General features: G+C 39.5%; 3 protein-coding genes across 8 annotated transcripts in view; 2 read left to right on the top strand and 1 right to left on the bottom strand.

Moving 5' to 3' along the window:
- LOC105932732 (myosin, light chain kinase 5) overlaps positions 1-25,777 on the top strand; it is a 44,064-nt gene that overhangs the window by 4,440 nt on the left and 13,847 nt on the right. Inside the window, exons 1-3 of one of the 5 annotated variants that reach the window (XM_036147823.1) lie at positions 17,057-17,169; positions 21,661-21,822; positions 24,187-24,321. In XM_036147823.1, coding sequence (XP_036003716.1) covers positions 21,687-21,822; positions 24,187-24,321 — 271 coding nt within the window. In that variant the 5' untranslated portion in view covers positions 17,057-17,169; positions 21,661-21,686. Of the gene's footprint in view, positions 1-17,056; positions 17,170-19,388; positions 19,460-20,530; positions 20,549-21,286; positions 21,393-21,660; positions 21,823-24,186; positions 24,322-25,777 lie in introns of those variants that run through there. The other 4 variants (XM_036147821.1, XM_036147825.1, XM_036147822.1 and 1 more) reach the window with 4 other exon arrangements.
- On the top strand, positions 253-2,851 carry LOC118566281 (coiled-coil domain-containing protein 43-like). 2 transcript variants are annotated; one of them, XM_036147826.1, is made up of 4 exons: positions 253-374; positions 1,641-1,776; positions 1,968-2,023; positions 2,161-2,851. In XM_036147826.1, exons 2-4 carry the CDS (start codon positions 1,664-1,666, stop codon positions 2,346-2,348), a joined length of 357 nt encoding a protein of 118 aa, XP_036003719.1. In that variant the 5' UTR covers positions 253-374; positions 1,641-1,663; the 3' UTR covers positions 2,349-2,851. The 2 variants fall into 2 exon arrangements, with proteins under 2 accessions (XP_036003719.1, XP_036003720.1); XM_036147827.1 differs by lacking the exon at positions 253-374 and having other exon boundaries at positions 1,685-1,800; positions 1,924-2,023.
- LOC118556552 lies at positions 2,847-8,743 on the bottom strand. Its single transcript, XM_036148015.1, has 8 exons — positions 8,625-8,743; positions 8,212-8,313; positions 7,257-7,405; positions 6,955-7,056; positions 4,782-6,246; positions 4,533-4,667; positions 3,969-4,143; positions 2,847-3,886 (listed from the first exon to the last, which is right to left on the bottom strand). Exons 2-8 carry the CDS (start codon positions 8,272-8,274, stop codon positions 3,702-3,704), a joined length of 2,274 nt encoding a protein of 757 aa, XP_036003908.1. The 5' UTR covers positions 8,275-8,313; positions 8,625-8,743; the 3' UTR covers positions 2,847-3,701.

The raw sequence follows: 25,777 nt of genomic DNA, 5'->3' as shown, positions 1-25,777 counted from the left end.
GCCAGCCTGGCTGAACCCCACCCAGTAGTTGCGTTAGCTAACTGAAAGTGTAATTCTGTGTTAACTAAATGCTGACATTAAGTTAACACGGATTTAAAATTAACTGTCTTTGTTCTGGATTCAGAGTGGTGGTCGTTTGATAATTTCCCCCACCCGAGTTGAAGTCCATTTAAATCCTGATGGAACAATTCACATAACAATTTTCTCGATCAAAGGCTGTATCCGTTTAATTAATGCATTATTATCTAATGACCACTTTTTTTCTATCTCTTTTGTTTAGGACGAAGATGCCATAGAGGAGGTCTGCAAGCAGATTATCAATGAGTGGAAGGAGTGTTGTGACCGACTGGCTGCCAGACGAAACACCGATGACGGTAGCTAAAGGGATTGATCATAAATCATATTTCAACGAATCTGTTAAAAGTAATCACTTGTTGGATGGATTATCCGGTGTTCCACATGACATCATAATGTGAGGGTTAAATAAAAAACACAGATAGCTGCACAATCTCAGGGAAACGTTGAAATGTAATATCTATGAATTTTAAGGTGATTGTTTTCTTCAGTCTTTACAATTTTTCTCACCACTCTGAGCTTTAGCCTCTAGTCACTGAAACTAATATCTGTTGTAGACATAAATGGCAAAAAAATAAATAAATAAGTCAGTGCAATTGGACATATTGTCTGGGAACCTAAAAGTTATTCCAAATTATTTCATATTTTACCTTTTTGTTCTATTTTTTTATTTTTTTTATAGTAGGTATTTACCTGTGACTACATCCAGGGAAGACAGATCACCCGCTATTACCACATAACATAGAAAGGATTCCTGAATCAATGTGTGCTTTTCCTTGTCTCTGCTCTGTCTTCTCACACTGAGCCTGGTTCTGGTTCAGCTGGAGGTTTTTCCTTCCCATTAAAGGGGAGTTTTCCTCTCCACTGTCGCTTCATGCTTGCCCAATATGAGGGATTGCTGCAAAGCCATCAACAGTGCAGACGACTGTCCACTGTGGCTCTACGGAGTGAATGCTGCTTGTCAAGAATCAGTGCGACCTGCTGGGTTTTCTTAGATAGGAAAGAAACATTTTGACCAACCTGTATAATTTCATTGAATTTAACTTTGGAAAGTGCCTTGAGATGATATGTATCATGAATTGGTGCTTTATAAATAAAATAGAATTGAATTAAAAGGAAAATTATACAGCCACCCCAGCAGTACTTTGCAAATGGAATATTGTGCATACTGATGGTGCCATGGCAATTGGGATTTAATGTTTGGTTTTAGAGAAAAATGCCATCTGATTGCAAGAAAAATCAAAGGATTAATTGGTTTTCAAAATGTAGTTTTCTGAAATGAATCAACCCCCTATAGCTAGGTCTGTCTGGAGGATTTTGGTCATTTAACCTCCCATTTTTTGATATTCTGTAAAATAGCAGCTCCCTGTTGTGTCAGCAGAGTCTGATTTCCATAAACCCACAAAATGAAACCTCCGGGCAAAAAGAGCCACAGGTGGCAGTGGAGCTGCACGTACTCTGTCCTCGGGGATGATAAAGATTCTTGAACTACTTTAAAGGACAGTCACTGAACCAAAGCGCTGCGTTTTATCTCACCGTGACTTGTTTTGTCTCCCGTTTCTTAGCTGAGGTGCAGGCCATAGCCAGCATGATAGAAAAACAGGCTCAGATCGTCGTGAAACAGAAGGAGCCGTCCCAGGAGTCCAAGAAGAGGAAAGAGGCCCTTCTCGCTCAATACGCCAATGTGACGGATGAAGAGGAATATCCTTGATGGTGACCATGACAGTAGGGCCACCGCTCACTTTGTGTGACGTGTTCGTCTCTCATTGACATTCATGACTGTCCCATTACGCCTATGAGCATAATCACGAAAAGAGAGGGGAGGCAAAATGTTTTTCTTTCACCCAGAGCAGTCGGATTTCAGATGTGAACCCTTTCCTTGACAAAAGCACTGAAGCAGAAGGGGAGCCAGCGGCTGGAGTGGATCTTCTTGGAAGTGAATCCAAATGTATCCTTCATGACCGTTCACTTATTTAGCGTCATCTTGAACCGTTCGTGATATTTCATTACTCTGTTGTAGTTATACGTATGTAGTTAATAGCGAGGTGAATTTTCTAAGTGGTGGTCCTTCACTGTTGCCGTCAGCCCTGTTCAGGAACACCAACGTGGAAGAGGTGCTCAACAGGCAGAAGCAAAAGCGTGACCAGGCTCGAGAGGATGCGCAGAAGAAAAAGGAAGGGGACAAAATGCAGCGGGAGAAGGACAAACTAGCCAAGCAAGACAGAAAAGAGAAAGAGAAGAAACGTACACAGAAAGGTGAACGTAAAAGATAAGAGTTTAAGAAGAGGGGGATGCTTTTTGGTCAAAAAAAGTTTGTTTTTTGCAAGAAAACTAAAGAACAAGTGAAATCTAGCAATGTGTTCTTCTCTCTACAACTGAACCTCATGTTTAAGTCGTGTTTGTCAGATGCTTGGTAACGCTTTTCTCATTTGTGAGAAACACTGGACGTGCAGAGCTGAAATTCACACATCTAAAACTTACATTTGGTATGACAGCTGTATCGCACCGCTGCTGGCCCGTCTCCAGTCGTTTCTCAGGGCCAGCCTCTGAGAAATTCTGGATATTTCTCCACAACCTTCAACAGCAAGTTGTCGGCTTTTCTTTTTTTTTTTTTTTTTTTCTTCTCCTGCATCAGGTTTTGGTTTTACCGTCTATGCATTTTGACAGCGAGTAAGAACAATATGTGCTAACCTCAAATGTGTAACTTTCAAAATTCAAATGTTTTGAGGTGTCTTTTTAAAAGTATTAATAAAAAAAAAGAAGTTTTCCCAGAAAAGTGTGTTTATTTTATAATTTAGAAAACAGAACATGAATAAAAACATTCACAAATGCAGAAGTTAAATACAGACGCCTTGAAAAAAGTCACACTTCAACTAGTATTTTGCTAACAATGTGATCTCTAGAGCTGCATTTAAATGTTTAAGATTTTAACAATCTTACCGAGTAAAACTGGCCGATTACAAAAAGGTAACACCAACATGTAACGTTTGAAATACTAGAACAGTTCAACCTTTGAAACCAAAATTTAAATTTTTATACATAACACTTATCTAATGAGCAAAACACCTTGAACACTTTGGAGAACTCTTATTTCACTGATACTTTTCTCGCTTTTTTTTAATAAGTAGTGTAATTAAAATACTTAAATACATTGAGTCTTAATATGGTTCCAATATTTAAAATCACACTAAACAAAAAAAGAATATCAAGGCTCTTATTTCAACATAACTGAAAAGAATTTAGTGTTAATTTTAAAATACTGGCTAAGTGATCCAATAGTGTGGAATTCATAAAACCGAGGTTTTACTATATTCCAATAAATAAAACGAAGAGTTCATTGGCATCTTCTAAATAAATAAAGTCTTTGAATGAAATTGATGGAACAAGATTTGTGTTGATCTGGAGAGGACACTAATTGCATAAATGTAAGAAGTTGCAAATTGTAAATTGCATTTTATGCAATTCCAGGGCAAAAAGGTCAATGGTGAAAAATCGGATATCTTCAGGCTTCAAGCTGCAGATCTCATTTATGATCCATTTTTTTTTTCCCATTAAAATGTTATACACTCATTTAATACCACAGAATTATCTGTTTCTATGACCTTATTAAAATCTCTCTATTGTATCTAGATAATCGTTGCGCCCAGTAAAGGAGCGTAGTCTCTCTCGGGGCATGTGGGCTCATACATGTCGTGGTCCTGAGTCTTGATGGGTATGGGCAGCGTTATTTGAAGGGCGCACCACAGAGCGGTGCGCAGCCTCTTGGTGGTAGCAGCCAGGTCCTTCAGCGCCATGACCATCAACAGGTTATCTTCAAAAGAAGAAGCCAGTTGGGGACTATGAGCATCTTTTAAAAGAGTAGGTAAAAGCACCGTGCAGCTGAGAATAATTACCTCTGTCCTCAATGAAATCCGTTCCCTGCTGCAGCTGTTTCGTCACGTTTCCACTGTCCTTGCATCTGGTCTGGGCGACGCAGACGGCCATGTGGTGCCTTTTCAGCGCCGCCTGGATGTTGACATGCAGGGGGACGCCACAGAGATACTCCATTCTATCGAAAAGGCTTGGCACCTACGTTATTACAAAAAAAGATATTCACTCGCCGGTCTTTAAAATCCAGGTATAAACAAGTAAAAACAACAGCACTTACTGATTTATAAGCTTTTGTCCCTTTAAAAGCAACATTTAATACAAAATGTTTAAAAAAGAGCATATATTAACTTATTACTAGGCTACAATTAAATTTTAGGTAAAAAAAAAAAAAGTAAAACAGCAATAGTAATTTGCATGTCATAGCAGTGGTTGCAGGATTTGAAAAAAATAAACTAAAGAAGGACAATGTTGGATTTTCTGTTTAATAATCAGCTACCATTTGCCTTCCTGTTGCCATGAGACAAATAAATAACAAGACTGCCACTACAAAGCTCACCTGCAGGTGGCAGTGTTGAGTCAAGTATTACCTTTGCTTGCTCCTTCATCTGATTAACGATGAGGTAGTCAACTCTTGTGGGTCTTGGTGGAGTTTTGGGGGGTTTGTTGTTGCTCGTCACGGGGGTCCTTCTCCCAGGAAACGCTTTTTTCAGGAGGACCTCCATCTAAAATGAGACAAAATAAAGAAATACAACATTAGAATAATCCTGAGGGCAAATTAAAATGTCAGGATGAACTGCCTTTTTTTAATGACATCTTCCGAAAAAAGAAAATCCTACCTTTTTTCTCTCCTTCTCCAAACTCCTACATTGCTCGTAACACTCATCCAGGTAGAAGTGGAAGTGGAAAGCGGCGCTTCCCTGATTCATCATAGGTGAAGCCGTCACAGCTGAGGCCATGCCATGATAGGTGCTCTCCCCTCTGTGGCTCTTCGGGTCGCTGATGAAGGGGTTGAACGCTGCGGCGTCTTTAGCGGGCCCCGTGCCGTTCACGTCCCCGCGGGGCCCGCGTTTTTCACGGGGCAGTATGTACCTGGGGCTCAGGTTTGAGTTTAAGGCCATGCTGGAGTATCTCATGAGGTCATTTAGAGAATACGGCAGAGGTGTGAACTGCTGGACGTTCCCAGCGCTGATCATGATGTTTTCTCCGTCACGTCTCGGGGACTGCACGTTGCCCTGGAAATCCAGGTATGGATTCTGTGAGAAGGGTTGTTTGTCTCTTTCTGGCATGCGGGTATTGGTCTGCTGCCTCCTAGCGAAGCCTTCCTCTGCAAAAGCAGGCATTTGCGCCATCTTGTTTTCTTTCTCCATTTGAGGCTTGATCTTTTTCTGGCTCTGCCTGGGATACGCTTTTGAAAACTGGTTGACGGTTAGATTATGATTCTCTGCGTGCGTCATCGTCTTGCTCAGGCGTTGGTTTGGGAAGCTCAGGTGTGCCGAGAGCGCCTTTGGCTTCTGAAGGTACTCCATGTGCTCAGAGCTGAACTCGGGAAGATCCTGGAAGTCATCAAGTTTAAAGTTTTGTTTTCTCGCTTCTCCGATCCTTCCGTTCCGCGTCGGGTCCAAGTGGCCAAACAGCTCCTTTGCAGGATCGCTGAATTTCCTACGCGGCTGAGACGGCCCTTCTCTGGGCGTGTCCGTCGCCGGCCTGCGCGTGCTTGAAAAGTCTCCGAAACAGCCGCCGTCACGATCGGCCGGCATGAACGACTGGAAACTGCTGACCAGCTGGTTCACGTCCTCCGGTGCGCCGCTCTCGTTAAAGAACGGGTTCCCGCTCTTCTGGCTGTAGGCGTCTTCACGCAAGTCATCAAGGTGCAACTGGCGCGCCTCGTTTGGAGGTCTGAAGACGTCACTGTGAGCGGGGAGGTTTTTCAAAGGCGCGTCGTTCCCTCTGAGGTCGTACGGTGGCATGCCGGCGTGTTCGTACTGTTGCATCTGTGAGAGGTCGGCGGTTACCTTGCTGGGCAACGGCAGACCTGGCGGCAGCTTCTGAGGACGGACGGAACAAGTGCCTCCGTTCGGTGAAGTCAAAGACCACTGCTGGTTGCTGGCTAGGCCGCTGAACAGCTGACACAGATCATTAACCTCTTTGTCTCCTGGCTGCTGTGCTTTCCCGAAGGTCTCATGGGGCAGATGGTTTGAAATGAAGGAAGGGTTGCTGAATGGTTCAGGCTCTGGCGGAAAATACGGCGACAACTCCTCTTCCAGCGTCTTTGGAGACCAGATGAGGTGGTATGTAGGTAGGCTTAAGGAAGATCATTGAAATGATTCATTATCAGCGTTTATGGAACATGTGACTAATTTACTTAACACTATCACACAGGCAGATGTTAGGGCTGGGCGATATGGATTAAAAAATAAATCTCAGATTTTAATCATACCAAATCCGATTAATCGATTTTTCCTCCTTTTTGTTTCATAAAAAGAAATTAAAAAATTATTTTAAAACCTTGCTTTTATGTCAAGCATTTCGTCAGGGAGTTGACCTGAATTCAAAGTGCAACTAAAAACAAGCTGTGAAACATGCTTGTAAAACAAAATGGCAGCCGTGCCATTATAAACAATGAAAATATAACAAAACATTTGCTGCTAGTGGTATTACACATTGAGCTAAGAACAGGCTTCACTGAACTTGTGAACATCAAACTAAGTAAAAAAAAAAAAATAAGTAAATGAAGTACCTCGTATTATGGTAAAAAAAAGTTTCCACTTAACAATATTTTGACAATACATTTGCCTAAACATATATTCAGCATCACATGCTGTTCTCTTCATGGAAACCCAATGAGTGTATTGGCAAAATAAAATCCAGATTTTCCAAAAATGAAATCTTAAAGAATTGTAAATTCGAATGAATCGATTAAATCGATTTATCGCCCAGCCCTAGCAGATGTCCCAACCCATACGGCCATCTATATAAACCCAGTATAAACACATGAAAACACTGAAGTACCTTTCACTGTAGACGCAATCCTGGGAATCTGCTTCGCCCAAAATATTAGAAACAAGACCCTGCAGATCTGCCTCGCCATCACAGTTGGCATCAGTCGGTTTCCTTCAATGGAAATTAAATTCTGACGTCAAGAGTGCATTTTGTGTTCATTAATCATCTTTTTATTTAAACTAAATTTCTACGCAGCACTTTACCTCTGCAAAAACAACTGAAAAGTAACCTCAGTCCAACAATGACATGAACTACGCACTTAATAATAATAATCATAATAATAATAATAACAATAATAATCATAATAATACCTGTTTTTAATGGCAGACTTGTCAAAGCCGAGTTCATACTGATCATTTTGAGACCAGGACACATCCATATGCTCCAAACGGGATGCAACGGGGTTGGGAATGAAGGGGACTGGCATGCAACCACTGTTATCCATCACATTATCTCCTGACTAAAAGAGACAGAGAGAGAGAGAGAGAGAGAGAGTCGATTCAACAACAGCGCTACTTTCCTCCTTCCACGTGAACTGGAATTACAAATCAGAAGGGTCAGAAACCTTTTTGCACCCGGTGTAAACACGTTTGACCCGGTGCTGACCACGCTTCTTCCACTTCTAGTGTGAATTTGGCGTTTCGTGGCTTCAGAGCTTTTAATTTTTCAAATAACCCATTAAAGGAATGAGAAACTCTGATATGAAAATGTAAAAAATTGCACAGGTGCGCGTTATTAAAAGGTACCTGACTAATTTAAAAATGTGTGGGGAATTTGTTGTGCAGCTCTTTGCAATGCTGCTGGATTTTACTCTGGCTGGCCACCCCTGATTAATTTACATGTAATATGTTTCACTTTTTTAATTGAATGGCTGGGGGAGGGGGGAGGTGCACTTCTCTAAAAATAAGAATACAAGTTGATTGGAGCAGTTGATATTTTTTAAGGGGAATAAGTAAAATAAAATGCATGTTGCTGCTATTTGTAGATTATCTCATGGTTGATTAATCACAACATTCAAAAAAATTATGAATTTAGAAAAGGTCCAAGAAAATACACACTAAAATTGCTTTTCTGAACCAAGAATGTCGGGGAAAAAATGTTTTGTAGGCACTTTATAATCGGAAAATTAACATATCTATAAAGAAGTATCCACTTCTTTTGGTTTAAATAGTTTTAAGCTGCTTTAAGCCAATTAAATCCTATATTGGGAGATATGTTGTGTAATAACTACAACGGACTGTATAAAAAGTCGGAATTTTAACTTACCTGACGCTGACTTGTTTGGAAGAGAGAATTTCCCAAAGTGGTCTGATGCCCGTCAAACGCCATTTTGAATTCCGGTCGATTCCTCAGTACTTCATTACAGCCCTAGCAACACACACGTAGTTCACCGTCAATGCCAAATGTAACCACCCATAGTAATTCAAATTACCTGGTTAAAAAAAATAACAATTTCTAACATTACTGTATTTCAAAAGCAGCGAAACAAATCTCTATTTTTTGCTCAAATGTTACTAAGACTGACGTCGCTTCAGCTAGCTTCCTGACGTTAAAAACGGGAATCCTCGCGTTTCTACGCTGGTGCGCGTCAAATTTAGCCGAGTCGCGATAACCGTCGAACACCAATAACACCTTTCCGAAGTACGTTATTACGAAAGCTGGACTTTTAAGAGTTTTACCGTTTACTTCAGACATCAACGCATGACTCCCAGGAGCCCAGGCGATACACAACCTCTGCCGGAGCGGAGACGATTCGATACTTTGACGACATGAACGCGCATTGGCTGGAAGGAGGCGAAGTCTACATTTAGTCCAATTGTCAAAAAGCAGCAGATTTGACAGCGTGGCAACATCTGTTCTCAACCCCTCCCCCCATTTTTTTTTTTTTTTTTTTTTTTTAGAAGAGACGCAGGTGTCATTTAATGTCCGCCTGCACTTTATGCGTTGTTTTGTGAATATGTTTTTAATTATGACTTTTGGCTTAGACGTGTGGCTTACAAAAAAGTGTTTCTGGCTTGAATTAAAAGCATGCTTGTGGGTTTTATTTGCATGTTCTGTCACGCTGGTTACTCTGAGGGTTTAATGGGGGGGGGGGGGGGGTAAAACAGAGACCAAATGGAAAAAGAAAATTAGTTTATTTCAGGGGTTCCCAAACTTGTCAGCCTGCGACTCCCCAAAATAACAGCGCCAGAAACCGGGGAGCTTATTTTTTCTGGTTTTATAAAATTTTGATAAGAAAGTCATAGAATTAAGTGCAGTCTTCCCCCTGTGGTAAAACGAGGAGTCTTGAGCATCTTGTAAAGTTTTACTTCGGTATCAGTTTCACAAATAAAGAAATACTAAATATTTTTAGCAAATCTGCATCAAATTATTATTGTCGGAATTTTGAAACAATTGTGAAACTTACATATTTTATTCTCGTAATATCAGGAGTTTATTCTAGTATATGACTTTATTCTCATAATGTTATTTATTCTTGTACACCTAATATTATGACTTAATTCTCGGATCTTCCCAGACATGTACTCTACGGGCCATTGGAGGTTAAAGCGAACTATTTATTGGCCACAGAGGAGTAAACTTCCACAAAAATCTCAGAAATGTTTAGATTGCTTTCACATTTTTGCAAGAAAAAAACAGTTCTGATGTCGCAAACAGCAACATTTTCCAGAAAAAATCTTTTTCCATGATCAAAAGCACAAATTTACTATATCAACACAGGTATATTTCTGACATTGTAAAGTCAGAATTTTTGGATCATCTCGCAACCCCCAGATGGTGTCTCATAAACCCTGGGGGGTCCTGAACCCCACTTTGGGAACCCCTGGTTTAATCCACCTCTTTACTCCCTTCACCCATAGGCCTATAGATAAACACGGCATGGGTAGCCAGTACAAATGCAATATTAGATTGTTGCTGTCCTCATCTCTGTGAAAAACAGAGGTAGAAACAGACAAAAAATCTGAATCATTCATATTGCACTTTTCAACACAAGAGGATCTGATAGTGCTTTACATTCTGAAACTACGCCTGATTCAAAACAAAGAAAATATGACATAAATTAATACGAATATAACACATTTTATAAAAATGTGTTAGTCTAATTAAAAAGAAAACAAGTTAAAAGACTTTTCATTAAAAAATACAATCAGTTCAACCCATAACACGCCAATACAGCACTAATCTCATTACCCCTCAAAACAAACAAAGATCTTACTCATTGCTCCAGCTACACACCTGTTTCCTTGACCGATAGCCAATATTAAAATAATCAGCAAAGTTTAATACCCCGCTTTGGATCACTAATCTCATCTCTTATTCACCCAGACCAAACAGGATTTATTAAAGGCAGACACTCTTCAGATAACACACATGGACTTTTCAACCTTATACATCTAACCCACCAAAGTAACCATCAAACAACCATCATATCATTAGATGCTGAAAAAAAAAAACATTTGACAAAGTAAACTGAACATTTCTTCATTTATTCAATGGATCAAAACATTTTACAACAAACCCAAAGCAGCAATTATAACAAAGAACCTAATTTTGACACATTTTACACTTCACAGAGATACTAGACAAGGATACCCACTATCAGCTTCATCACTGGCACTTTTCATCGAACCATTCGTCAAAACATTAATATTGAAGGCATTGATACCAAGAATGTAATACACAAAATTAGTTTATGCAGATGATGTACTACTGTTCCTACAAAACCCCAAAAAATCAATTAAAGAACTCACCCAAGTCATTAATACATATTCAAAAATTTCAGATACACAATAAATTGGAGACACCAATTTTCACTCATCACAGATCCTTCACCTACCACCATCTACTGGCTAGATTACATATTTAGGCATACAGGTCTCCCCCAAGCTGCTAGCATGTTCCACCTGAATTTTACCTTTCAACTGAAAAAAATAAAAGCTGATTTACAATGATGGATGATAGTACCCCTTTCAGTTATAGGACACATTAACACCGTTAAGATGATGATATAACCAAAACGTAACTATTTATTTTCTGTGACCCCTACTCAAGCTACAGCAGCCTTTTTCACCACTCTGGACACAATTACATCTTTTTACCGGAAAAATAAAGATAAGATAAGATAGACTTTATTGATCTCACAGTGGAGACATTTTAGTCAAAACCTTGACTAAAACAACACTAAGACAGTCAAAACTTCAAGGCTGCTTAGAAGCACCAAATTTCCACCACTACTACTCAACTAACCGATTACAATACCTCATCAAATGGACACACTCAACCTATCACTTTCCCCCATGACTGGAGATCAAACAATCTGACTGCAAAGACATGTTAACAAAAGACTTACAATTCATTAGCAACACAATTAGACATCGCAGCTGTTTTAAAAACCAAGCAATCACAGCAACTCAGACAGCTTGGTGGAAGATCAAGAAAATGAAAAACTCTACATTTTCACCCACAACTTAAACACTCAGTTGGAATTATCCGGACTTCGCCGCAAATAAATCATCCCTGTCTGGAATTAAATGCAAGGGAAAAAGCACCACACACCTTCACCACATCTTTGACAAGCATAACGTCTTAACATTTCAAAGCTCATTGATAAATACAACATTGACAGGAAACAATGTCTTCAATATAATCAATTAAAACAATCCATCAAAACAAAAGTAGACATCAATAACTTTCACCTGGCTGGGAGAACCGTCAGTATTAGACAGCTTCAATAAAATCGCAAATTGATTAACAAGTGGGGAAAAGACCTTAATATCCACACAGATAATACATTTTTGGAACAGTGGCTGCCCTAACATTTTCACTGTGACCAACAATACCAATAAACGGTTAATACAATATAAAATTATTCACAGAACTCACCTTACACAGCACAGGATGCACGCCATGGGACTCACAGAATCAGACACTTGCACGCTCTGTATACTCAACACACCTGACGACCACCTCCACGCATTCTGGCTCTGTCCACCAATACAACATTTCTGAAAAGAAATAATCATCAAACTTTCTCAAATTTCTGGCCACAACACCCCACTATCCCCTTCCATCTGTCTACTTGGTAATCAGATGGTAATCTTGAAGAATTGAACCTAAGTTCCAAACAAACCCAAAAACTAGTCGCCAAGAGAACAATACTGCTTAACTGGTAAAACACAAAAAGAACCAGTACATCACAATGGCTAGATCTTCTCATGCAACAGATATCAATGGAACAACAATCAGCACTAAAAATAAATAAATTCGAATATTTTTATGAAATATATTTTGTAATTATAAACAACCTTTCATTGCTGGGGAGTTGATGCCACTGAGGAAACAAAGACCAGGGAGTGGAGAGGGAAAATGGGATTCCCCCACTTCCTCCCAAAATATCTGTGGCCCTAGATTTATCACACCATCCATCCATCCATCCATCCATCCATCCATCCATCCATCCATCCATCCATCCATTTTCTGTCACGTTTATTTGTCATGGGGTCGCGAGGGGTGCTGGTGCCTATCTCCATCACAACTAATATTAGAGAACTGCCAAAATGAAGATAATGATTATTATTTATTTGTGTTGTTTTGTGTTTGTTTATCTGTCTCTCCTCTGTTATCCATTCATTTTCTAACACGTCTATCCCTGTTGGGGCCGCGACGGGTGCTGGTGCCTATCCCCAGCTGTCAGTGGGCGAGAGGCGGGGTACAGCCTGGACAGGTCGCCAGTCTATCGCAGGGCTCTCTTCTGTTATTCATTCTCTTATTTAATAAATATTAATATTATTATTGTAGATTAATACCTTTGTTTGTTAGCATGTAATGTAAAAAAAGAAAAGAAAAGATAAAGCTCTTTGATAAAGAAAAGTCTTCAGCATTAAATGGAATATGGAAACAAATGAATGGAAGATAGAGCTGGGGAAATGTAGTCTCTCCAGGTAACTCATTTTCCACTTTGTCACAATACAACCACAAACCTTAATGTATTTTATATGGTATTTTTGCAGTTTATCAACATAAACTAGTGCATAATTGGGAAGTAGAAATAAATTGAGCATGTTTTATATTTTTTTGAGACTAATAAAGATCTGAAACATGTGGCATGCATATGCAATCAGACCCCATGTGTCAATGCTTTGACTCAACCTTGGCCTTGCAGTTACAGTTGCAAGTCTTTTGGTGTATGACTTTTTATGTTTACTCATCTAAAGATTAAACTTTCTTCCCATTCTTTTGTAAAATAGTTCCAGCCCAGTCAGATTTTTAGGAAATGTCTGTAAACTTTTGTTTTGAAATCTTAACAAAAAATATATAGATTTACGTCTAGGCTACTCTAATACACATATATTTTTTTGATCGGAACCATTCCACTGTAGCCCTGGCTGTACATTAAGGGTCACTGTTCAGCTGCAAAGGGGGCCTCCACCTATATAGTCTTAAATCTTTTGCTGCCTCTATGGGTTTTCTTCCAGAAATGCCCTGCGTCACTATCCATCTCACTTTAAACTATTTCCAGTTTTCCTTTCCTTGCTGAAGCAAAAGTATCCCCACAGCGTGATGCTGCCACCATGTGAGCATGGTGTGGTCAGTAGATTAGTTTCCTGTCACACATAGCATTTTGAATATGGGCCAAAATGTTTGACTTTAGGCTAGACAGAGCATCTTCTTCCGTGTTTTTGCTTTGCACGGTACATCGTTTGTGGTAAGCTGCAGAGAGGGATTCAATTTTTTCTCTCAAATATTCCACAATCTCACCACTCTTCCATACAGGCCAGATTTGTGTAGTATAGAAACAACATATAGTGGTGCTGTACACAAGCTCTGGATCTCTGAAGCGCCTACAAAAGTTACCATATGCATCTCGGCTGCTTTTCTAATTAATGTTCTCCTTGCTCAGCCTGTCAGATTAAGTGGGCAGTCATGTCTTGGTAGGTTTAAAGATGTGCCAATACTCTATTTTTGGATAATGGTAGAAAAGTAGTATGTGATATGTTCAAAGCTTGAGACATTGTTTCATAACCCCACCCTCCTTTAAATGCATCCACAATTTTATTCCTGATCTGTCTGCTGTGTTCCTTGATCTTCATGATGCTTTTTGTTCACTAATGTTTACTGACAAACCTCTGAGGTATTTAAAGAACAGCTGTGTTAATAGTGAGAAGAAAAATGACTACTTTCTACTAAGTTGTAATTAAAATACTTTTGAGTTTGTTTCACTTGATTTTATTGTGGGGTGAAAGAGTAAAAGGGGTTGACTCCAAATGAATGCCAATTTTGTTGTTTTTTTATTTAAATTTTGAAATCCATTCATTATTTCCCTGCCTCTTCACAGTTATACATTGTGTTGGTCTGTCACATTAAATTCTGATAAAATACACTAATGTTTGTGGTTATAATATGACTAAATATGAAAAGGCTTAAAGGTTAGGGTGTAGATTATTTTACAAGGCTCGGTATTCAGGTAAAGCTCCAGCTCAAGTGCTGTAGGTTCTTTCTGTTTTTATTATAGTTTACATTTTATGCATCATTATTACATCAAAGCACAAGTGTCTAATGTCAGAATATAGAATTTTATTGTTCTAGTTCAACCAGTTTGTGAAATAACAGGGAGATTCGAATGACTAATTCATGCTATTTAGTAGTTCCCATTAGAGAAATCAGAAAAATTACATCTATACGTAAATATAAATATCAGTTTGCTTCCTGTACAGTATACAAATCCTATCGTTACACAACCATTATTTTCCCACATGTATACTTGAAATGTGTGATATGTATAAATCACAATAAAGATTTGTGGATTTATTTTGCATCCTTTGGCAATCTCGTGGTCGTCCTCTTGTACAACTGTTAAATTGCTAGTTGAAACACACTGAGTATTGGAGGCCAGTAAGTCTCAGTCAGTGTGTGCAACCAATGGAGCCAAAACCAAGCAGGACCTTTTATTCAACAAATCAGCATTCAACAACACATCATTATCAGGAGTGCTGCAGGAAAGAGAGGGTGCAGTTGGAAGGCCACATAAATCGGTACAGGGGCCACAAATGGCCTGCGGGATACACTTTGGGCATGCCTGAGTCATGGGAGAAAATATCATTTGCAGTTGTGATTAGCACTTCTTTCTGTTGCCAGAAAATGAATGCTTTGTATAAATATTAAGTAAGGACATTTTTAATAAGAAAAAGAATCCCCATTGCAGAAAACATTTGTGAATTATATGCAGTCAGGTTAAATTGTATATGGCTAGTTGAAAACACTTAGTTTATTGACTATTCTCTACTATTACTATTCTCTAATTATATTTAGGAGTTTCAGCCACTATTGGTGACATGATGATGCAAAAAGTCCCAATTTAACAAAGATTGCAGTTTCTAAAAGCTAACGGGCCTGCTGGTATGTACAGAGTTAGCCTCTAGGTGGAGCCAACTCTCTCCCACCTGGTGGTGAAGCAACCGCTTCTACCAGCTGTATATAAGTATAGTAGCTGATCATGCTATTTTACAGCGTCATACAGAGATTTATTTATATTTATTTATTCATTTATATCACTCTGCTATGTCAAACCCCAGGCCTTAAAAATATTGCGTGATCAATTTCTTTAGTGCTCTAGCTCTTTTCCAGTTATCTGCATAAACATAATTTTCCTCAGCTTTCAGACATACAAATGTTACCATAATGTCCAGCATTTCCAAAATAAATACCTAAATAAAAGTGTCACTTGCAAATGCATGTATTTTAAATACCAAACTTCTATGCCATTTAAAAACCCACATGATAGAGAATTACAATGACTGGCATGACTGTCATTTTGGTAGAGTTGCTTGAATGCAGTGTGTCCTGATTTAGCTCTTGTTTACCACAATACTGCATGCAACAAATGCATTTCTAATATAGGCTACGCCGCAACATGAAGTGGAGCTGGAACACATGCGGTTAACAACAGAAGTCACTTTTGCTGTTGGGGATCAGCCACAGTTTGCAAACACAGCTGTACATTTTGGGTACATGTATGAAACAGCGGCCGGTCTTCGCTGTAATTTGCATTTGGCCCTAGACGGGGTTTTCTCCCCATGCATTAGACAAGTATGTGAACAACAACTCCTTAAGGTTCTGGGTAATTCCTGAGCAATCTGATTGGCTTGCAGGACAGGAGGTCCCAGCTTGTTGCAAAAGAATGTACTGGGTTCTTAACTCCATTTAGGTGGGGGTTGAATTTGTTATGGCTTATTGTTAATATTCAAGAGTAATTTTAGGGTAGTTTCTCAGAATTTGCTTTTATTGAAAAGCATGATTTTTCTCAATTTACCTTTAAGTATACAGGGTACATTGAATGTTTCCAGATTGCTGAGTAAGTGCTTAAAAAAAGGAACGAAGGGCTTAGTTTTATAGTGCCGAGGATATTTGAGAGACACCCACATTTATTTTAATAAAGCCCATATAAAAAACAGCAAGTGTAACCAAAGTGTTGTACAAAAATAAGAAAGACAAAGTATGAGATAAAACTAAAACTAAATTTTAACATACAGAGTCTGACTTTTTTTTTTTTTTACTTGAACATTTCAGCTAACTTGAACATTTAAATTGTTGCTAATCTTCTCTGGGAGAATGTGTCTGGTACATTCACGCAATTGCACAGCATCATTCTGTAAATTGACTGCTATCTGTCTTTTTTGACTTGCACATTTACATTTTATCAGATGCTAAGGACTATTTGCACACCTTTTATCTCCTCAGGAAGAGTTGTTCGGTACATTCAACTTGAATATTTAATTTTTTTTATTTATCCGAATATGCCTTATCCTCAATTAACACTTGCACATTATATTTTCCCCCTTCTGATAAGTTCTTCTCTTCTCTTGCACAGCTTAACTCTACATTTTAATTTAAACCCAATTTGTTTGTTTCTTCATAGTGTGTTTTTTTGTTTTTTTTTGCATTTGCGAGAGTCTTCTTTATGAATGCTCAGTGAATTCTGAGCCGGTGTTTGCCCCCCCCAAAAAAAAAAAAAACAAATGCAATAGTCTTGGTTGCAGCAGAGCTGGAAATGCAAATGGTTGGACGTAATCTCTGTACATGCTTTTCAGAAACCGAACCCGGGTTTTCCCACCTCTGCACAATTCAGCAGCGCCATCCGCAGAAGAATGCACTCCACCTGATTAATTGGAGAGTAACCAAACGACCAAAACCCAGCAGAGGGAAGGCTGTTCCAAACAGGAGGAGGTAAAGTCAGTCACTGTCATCTCTTACAATCTCCAGCTTTTGCAGAAACCTTTTTTATTTTTTTTACAACCTTATTATTTTTTACACAGCTTCAAAATGAGACCCATGCCTTGTTAAATTACCGCTCAACTACACAATAAAAACAATTACGAGGAGCATAGTTTAATTAGCAGTAGTGGGTTAGTGTGGATTGGAACCTCCCCAGGAACAATGTTAGGAGATTCTTTACATGGCAACAGAAATTAAGTCAAAATTTCCTCACAAGACAGAGAGTTAATGCAGTTTTCTGTCTGGTTAATGCTAGGTGAGCCATCAACTAGCTTAGCGTTAGCTATCCCATCACTTCACCCAGATTTAGAAATGACATAAAATCTGTCTCAGTTTTTTTTTTTTTAGATAGTTTATTCTTACTGCAACGCCAATAACGAGGCCAAATCCACTCTGATATTTATTGTGATTAGAAAATGCAAACAGTGACCGTTTTACTTCCGTGATTAACTGGTGTCACCATGCAGAGCGCCCCCCTGCTGGTTTCCCTGTTATTACCCAGAGTAAAATGATCATATCGCAAAACGGTTTTATTGGGAGTCTGACATTTTGATGTGCAACTTTAAAATGGTTGTATAAAAAAAAAACGCTATTGTATGAGTATTTTTCTGCATTGGTTTATGGTCCGACAACTTTATTTTTTAATAGTCAGATGATGAGAGGACTGTTGCGTTCAAACAAGACAATCACACCCACTGTTGAAACAAGACCACATTTGTCTTTTTAAAGCTAACCTTTTCAGGTGCCAATAAAAAGCAAACGGCGCATAATCCATCTCTCTTGACGTAGGAGCTTGATACTGAAAGTGAGTCAGAGGCAGTGTCAGCATGTAGGGACAGTGTGGCGGAGGTTGTGAATGAAATCTAAAATGTATCCTCAAATCCACATTTATTTCGAGTGTATTCTAGTCACTTATGTGAACTCCATGAACAACATTACTGATTTGAAAGTATTTCCTAGAACACAATTAAACTGAGCTTTAATTTGCTTTGGCCAGTATAAAAATGTTATGCTTATTTAATTTTAACTTGCATTCGTTGTTTTGAAGCCCTATCACTAAATCAGGATAAAAAGGAAAATATCCCCTTAATTCACTCTTTGTGGATTTCAAAATTGCACATGTTCATTGGATAAAGTTAATAATATTCTAATTTTTAAACATGCAGCTGAGTGTCATCACTACTTGACACAATGGCATGTTGTTTTATGAATAAAACTAATTCAAGACTGAACCACAAAACAGTAAAACACATCCCATTAGTTTTCTTATCTTAGCCAAATGAGTTTAAAATCAGGGTGATGCCTGTTTGGACTAGTTGGATGACGAATCTATCTCTAAAATAGTGATTGAATCCAGTTTCCTGAAACTGGAAAAGCAGCTCATCTACGGTGAGACCCATTATCGGTCGCCAAGTCACTAAGGATGGTGTTTATGAATGCGGTGGAAGGGTTGAATATACAACAGTGCCTGGCTGGATCACAATTGTAAACTCATGCACAAAACAAATGTCATATAAATCATGTTTGTGGTAAGAATACGCTGCTTCCTGAATTTCCCAATTAAGAAAACAGGCAAACCATATGATAAACATCAACAGTGTGCGTCTGTTGATGTGTGGAACTTGGTACGGCCTGCACAAGCTTAAAAGACTGAATAAGATTTTAAAAAAATCCTGAGCAAGCACCTCATCAGGGGAATACACATGAATATTGGAAGTCACCAACAATTAAAATGTTATATTTAGGCACAATATTAGCCAAAAAGTCTCTCTTTAAATTTTGTTTGTCGGTAAATTACCACACACAGGAGTAGTTAGGAACGACCCAGATAGATTGGATGAGTTCAAACCGGTATCTGGGCTTGTTTGCAGTGAAAGTTACCACTTCAAAAGTAAAAGTAGGAGGAGTAATCAGAGGAGATTACTTTGAAGGAAGTAAAGGTTATCCAAACAAACACACAAAAGAGCAGATACCTGATAATTCTAGTAAAAATCTATTCTAAAAAGGTACTCTTTATATAACATAATCATTTAGTCGCTAAACATACCAATGAAGTTGTGATTCTTTGTGATTGTACTTTTGCATTTTAGCGCTGTAGTGCATGTTTTTTTTCTCTCTAAATATTAATGTCAAGTTCTCTCGTATTGCAACACTTCCCTTAAACTCTAGAGTTCAGTCTAAGGATTGTATCTGTCCACCTTCCTGCTGTGACTAACTGGGATGCCTTCTGTCTCATCTTCAGGTAATAGATGCTTCGCCCGTCCACAATCCAAGCCTGAGTGAACAGATGACAGACATGTTTTTTTTTTTTTTTTTTTTTTTTTTTAAGAATAGAAACTTGTTTGAAGGGTTACTGCAGAAAGACTACATGTGGGTTACAATAATCAATCACCAAAACGTGGGAGAATACGCTCCAGAATGTTTTTATGTGGACCTTCAGCCTAAATTATATTAGTTCTTTGCTTCATGTGATATAGTTTAATAGTCATGCGTTATGTGTTCATTCGGCTCGCTTTCTTTTTAACGAGCGGCCGAGTCGGAGAGTTTGAACCAACTTCTTCTGAACGTGTTCTATTCATCTAAGCAATGTGCCGGGGCCGATTAAAAGCTTTGTGCCACGTCTTATTAGAAATCCTGTCTGTCATAAAGTGTAGCGCTGGACGACAGCGGCGGCTTGTTTTTGTACTCTGCCGCTTTTTCTGGAAGAGACCGTTGCTAAATAACCAGCTCAGTGCCTTTTAGAAGATAAACCCAATGTGTCTGAGTGGCACTTTTGATGAGGTATCTATCTATCTATCTATCTATCTATCTATCTATCTATCTATCTATCTATCTATCTATCTATCTATCTATCTATCTATCTATCTATCTATCTATCTATCTATCTATCTATCTATCTATCTATCTATCTATCTATCTACAAAAACTGAACTAAAAATAAGTACAATTTTCTTAAAATGAGTGAGTGTCCTGGATTTGAGCAGGTAAATAAGATGATTTGCCAATGGAATAAGATTTTTGCACTTAAAATAGGAACAGCTCATCTTCAACATCTTATTTCAAGTGCAGGATGTCTAATAATCTTATTTTAGGAGTCAAAATACTCATTCCATTGGCAGATAATATCATTTACCCGCTCAGATCAAGGACAAAAACACAAATTTTAAGAACATTTTAGTTGGTTTTAGGTCCGTTTTTGCAGTGTATCTATCAGCCTTTGATTCTGACAAGGAAATGGCATTTACATGCAACAGTTCGATGCCATCTACCTTGCCCGTATGACTGGTGCTACGCCACTCTGTTATCACTAATCATCAACAATGCCGTCTCTGTGAGTTCAGCCTCTTTTTTTTTTTTTTTTCTGTAAATGTTTGATTTAGGAATTCTGCCCACGCAAACTAACACAAGCCCCTCGCCGCGCGCTATTCTGTGTGATCACTGATGTGGAATTTGGGAAGCTGGGATGGGGGTGAGCTGGAAACCGTGGTTCTGCTCCTCTCAGTGGGCTTTGGCTTGTCACTCTGTTTTAACGCACAACTCGCCTCATTAGGGCTGGTATTTCAGGTTTGTCAGTAGTTAATTGCACATTGTCCGATCATCCCTGTTTGTCATGATTGTAACCCTAGTGATTCAGGATGTGTCGGGTTAATTGAATCTCCTGGAACACCGCTCGTTAGTGTGTTGACTACCTCTACAGCAAAAAAACAAACCCCACCAACAACAGTAGTCCCCTCTAGAGAAATGATCCTGTTGCTGTAGCAGCCGATGGGTCGGTTGCCTTGGAAAAGGCCTCCTTTTGTGTGCAGGGATACGCGCTCAGACGCCAAACTCCCGATGGATTTAAAACCACCTCGTCTCCAATCAAAGCTTTACGATTCCCACGCTTGCGAAGAACGTGCCCATGTCAGGCATGACAAAGTTCAGGTGAAGGCTCGATAAGTTGCAGGTCAAACAGGAATCCGTGGAAAGCAGTGCACTCAACAAATGGTGCACAATATGACCTTTGCCTGGGTGGGTGTAGATAAGCCCTTCCTTTCTTTTTCTGCCTTTCCTTGTTTATGTGAAGCGCCTTTCTGTCATCCGTGACAAGAAAATCGGTGGTGGATGCGGGTTCTGGTTACAGGGAGAGATTCTACGAAGATAAGCAGCTGCCTGTCACACCTGAAAGGGTCTAGGTAAAACAGAAAGATTTTTTCACGTGGGTGGAGTCAGTGCAGTTTAAAGAGGGGGGGGGGGGAGAAGAGGGTTTAAACGTGTGCAGAGAAGTGTGAGGGCAGAAGGCAGAGTCAGTGCTGGTTCAAGAGGGAGAAAAAGTGGCCTGTTTGGGGTTTTTTTTCACAGAAGAGAGCGAGCTGCCGAGGCTCACACTGCAGTGTCAGAAAGGAAGTGTGATAACCAGCCGGAGAAATGTGTCTGTGACTTTTTTGTTTTTGTTCCGTTTAGACCGTGGAGGACAATCTAAAAGGGCTATGACCAGTGACAGCAGCAAACCGCGGTATGTGTCAACCTTCAAGCTACAACTCAGGCCATTACAACCCCACCATGCACAGACCAACGGGACAAGGGTGACAGAGATCAGGACTTCTGGCAAACGTCCTGAAAAAGGTAAGAAATTCAGAGGATGCGTTTCGTTTCAATTTAATTAGCTGGCTGCATCTTCCCTGTTACCTGATGTCAAAGGTTCATCCAACAAGTCTTGACAGGGCAGTTTCATCTCATAAGGTTGCATAGCAGGTTGCATAGCAGTTAAACAAGGGGTTGTTTTTACAGATTACACTCATTACAGTTTTTACGGCAGGTCGTCTCGACATGTGTTCACTTTTTTTTTTCCACCAGAGATCTTTAGCTTTCATTTTAAGTCCAAACTGTCTCTTTTTCTTTCTTTTCTTTTTTACGCTAGCAAGCTTTAAACAACGTTTTGCTTCTTCCCCTTTTTTTCTTTTTTTAGCTGATCTTTTCTAACATTTCAAAGTGTGACATTTTGTTGTTCCGTTAAACTCACCATGCACGCACTTGTTTATTGAATGTATTGCATGATGCATTTGAAAAGCCAGCGTTGTCATTGTCTTCATCATCATCATCATCATCTGGCAAGCATGACCGTGCACTGATCTGCCGGTTTGACATGTCACCGTTTTAGCAACTGAGAAAAGGAAAGCATTAGTGGGAAAGTGGTTTCCTGAGCAACCTCTAAATGTTCTCAGCCTTAATAAAAAAACTGATATGAAAAAAGAGTAGTGAAGTGAAGAAGAGTTTTATGGTGCCTTTAAAGCTCCAAACACGGGCAACTTGCTTTGTTAAATGTCCATTTTCATGCTGCAGATTGGTTTATGCAAGTTAAAGCTGCTAAATCAGGTCTTGTCCATTTTTTTAATACAACTAGGCTCTTTTTTGTTTTTCTTTCACCCCAGCTTCTTTGCTTAACAGTCATCCGCAGTGGAATCGTGCCAGCAGTGACAACTACATCCCCGAAACAACGCTCATTTTCTTTAACAAGACTGTGCCAGAATGAGGGAGGGAAATTCTTGAGAAGACAAAAACCAACCCCCTCATGGCTGTGGTCCAGATCTATTAAAATGACTCTGCTCCTGTCAAACAGAACAAGACATTTATCATTAGCGCATTATCAAGCAAAAGAATTTGCACGCACAGTGGGGGAAAAAAACCCTGGCATGGGCTTTGATGGAGTTATGCAGTTTTAAAACTAAAGCACATCAAGGATCCAATGTCAATATTTAGCTTTTCTGTGCGGCGGTCACCTCTTTTAACAGAAAAGGATTAAAAATGATGCTGATAGTTGTGCAAGCAATTTGGGTAACTGAGACAAAAAAAAAGTTACTTACAGTCCATCACTTCCTTGCATACAGTTTTCATTTCTCTAGTAAAACATGTTATGAAAGATACAGAGCACACTGTATACTCGATGCGGTGGTTTGACATTTCAACGTGACATGTTCCTAAAAATAACAGATCGAGACTTTTTTTTTTAACATGAACTAAAGTTATACTCATAGGGCCACCTGTTTAATTGCTCGTTAACACAAATAGCAAATCAGATTATCTGTTTAGGGCAGCAACTCTATGCATTTAGCCATCTAGTGGGTAAAGAAGGCTTGAAGAAGTTCAAATCAACAGTCAGCATGGAGCAGAAAACCACATTTATGTGACATTGACATTTATGTGGGTTTTTGCTGCCAGATTGGCTGAAGTATGTCAGAAACAGCTGATCTACTGGAATTTTAGCGGCTCGATTTCGAATATCCAGTGAGTAACATTTGTGGGGCCTTACTTACCTTTTTGCTGTCAAGAGTCGGAGGAGAATGGGCTTGAGAAGATTGAATTGCAGCTCAAGTGAGCGCTCGTTACAACCAAGGTCTGCAGAATATCATCTCTGAATGTACAGCACGGCAAAACCTGAGGCTGATAGGCGGCAGCAACATGAATTTGAAACTAAGGCTACCATTCACATAGGTTCACAGCAATGGGATAATTACCAATTGGAAAATCGCATGGTAGGGCCAGAATTTTGTGTGAACAGCTTAAATCATGTATCTGTCCTGCTTTGTGTCAACAGGTCAGGATGGTGCTGTGGGTGGCGCAGTTGTTGGGGGGGATATTTTGTTACCACACTCTTGACCCGTTAGAAACAATTCAGCATTGTTTAAACATCCTGTTAAAACAATGTCCATCCTTGTATGATCACAGAGTACCATTCATCTGAAGGCCTCCTCCAGCTGGATAATGCGCAATGTCACAAAGATCAGATAATATCCAACTGGTTTCTTCAACATGGCGATGGGTTCACTGAACTCCAGTGGCCTCCTTTGTCAGCAGATCCCATTCCAGCAGACCACCTGTAGGATAGGCAACATGAGATTGGATGTGGATTTAACTAATTTGCAGCAACTGGACAATGTTATCATTCTCAGTGTTTACCAAAGTCCTTTGACACGTCTTCTCCCGTTACAGATTGTTCTAAAAATCTGGATCCACCTGTCTTTATAAAGCCGCTTGAAGACTGTTGTGTGAACGAAGGAACCGACTTGGCGCTACGAGGAGTCCTCACAGGAAGTCAGCCTATCAAAGTGACATGGCTGCACAACGGTAAGCAGTGAGCGTTTTACACTGCTGCGTCTTTGCTCTGTGGTCGACGTTATCGGTCGACATTTCTGACGTCTTACATAATTACATGGTTTTATTTTAAGAAACGTTTAAGTTTGAATCTGTGCTTACCTTCATCTCTTTTGCTTGAAGCAGCACCATCTAAAATTTGACCTTGACACTTACCAGATCAGACATGAGTTTGGTTCTCTGGTATAGTATTGGTGTAGTACTTGTCTTTACAAGTAACTCCATGACGTCTTTAATTTGAGTCTCGCTAGATGGATGTAGTTCCGCCGAGCTCCACACGGCGTCAACACATCCATCTAGAATCGCTGCCATTGGGAGGGATTTTAATGCCACATAAAATAGACGAGCGAATCAGAATCGCCGGGCGGGATTTTCCATCACTTAAGCAACTTCAGAGAAGCAACTGTTTGGATTCAGACAACAATAGCGGCTCACGGCGAGGAAGCAAGCGGTGATCAGACATCCCTAAGCCCCCCGTTTTAGATAACTTGTCCCCAGCAAAAGCTGTCCCCGAAAATGTGCCAGATTTCAGTGTATCATAATGGAGTAAAAAAGTTTAACTCAGGAACAGGTATTTACCCGGTACTGCCGCTATCCCAACGTAGTAGAAGAGTTAAGCCGAACACGCCTTCCCCGCCGGGTTGCAGATTAGGCAAAACAAACCAACCCCCCAACAGAAACTCTGAGCTCGCACGCCTGCTTTGCAAAATCAGAGACGTCCCTGTTTAGTGTTGCGGCGATGCCATTTTTTGGCCCCGATACCGATACCGATACCCGATAGCTGGCTGTGGAGTATCAGCCGATACTATACCGATACCATCTGTTTGAAACTGATGTATGTGTGTGTATATATGAAGAACTGCATACTACTTAGGGTAGTAGAACTTTTTGTTGCATCCTGGAATGGGTGACAATAGTTGAATAAACTTTTGCCTCTCAAATGCCAGAATAGTGCAACTTTCATGAACTTATATAACATGTAAAATACTAGTCGGGAGAGAAAAGGCTGCGTTCAAGTGACATACAAACATCAAAATGGTATCGGTGTCCTATCTGTTGGTACTTGCCGATACCGATACCACCATTTTAGTGCTGGATCGCGGCCCCGTCCGATACTGGTATCGGTATCGGTGCAACACTAGTTTCCATTAACGAAATCTGGTCACCCGGTAGCATTAATGCTGCTATTTCGTCAGTGTTGTCCAATCTATCGAATATTCATTCTTTAAAATAACACCAGAGAACGGCTTAGAAGTCTTTTATTTGTGGAAGGTGCGGAAAGCCTGAGTTCCTTTAAATCAAGATTAAAAACACATTTGTTTAAGATTGCCTTCAACTGTTCTAGTTAACTGAATCACCACTTTTTTGTTCTTTTTTTTCTATCTACATTTTATTCCTACTTGCTTTTATTCTGTTTTATTTTGCTATA

The sequence above is a fragment of the Fundulus heteroclitus genome, chromosome 16 (assembly GCF_011125445.2).
Source record: "Fundulus heteroclitus isolate FHET01 chromosome 16, MU-UCD_Fhet_4.1, whole genome shotgun sequence".
Classification (NCBI taxonomy): Eukaryota; Metazoa; Chordata; class Actinopteri; order Cyprinodontiformes; family Fundulidae; genus Fundulus; species Fundulus heteroclitus.
The sequence above is the reverse complement of the archived record's forward strand: the minus strand, read 5'-3'. Positions and strand labels throughout refer to the sequence as shown.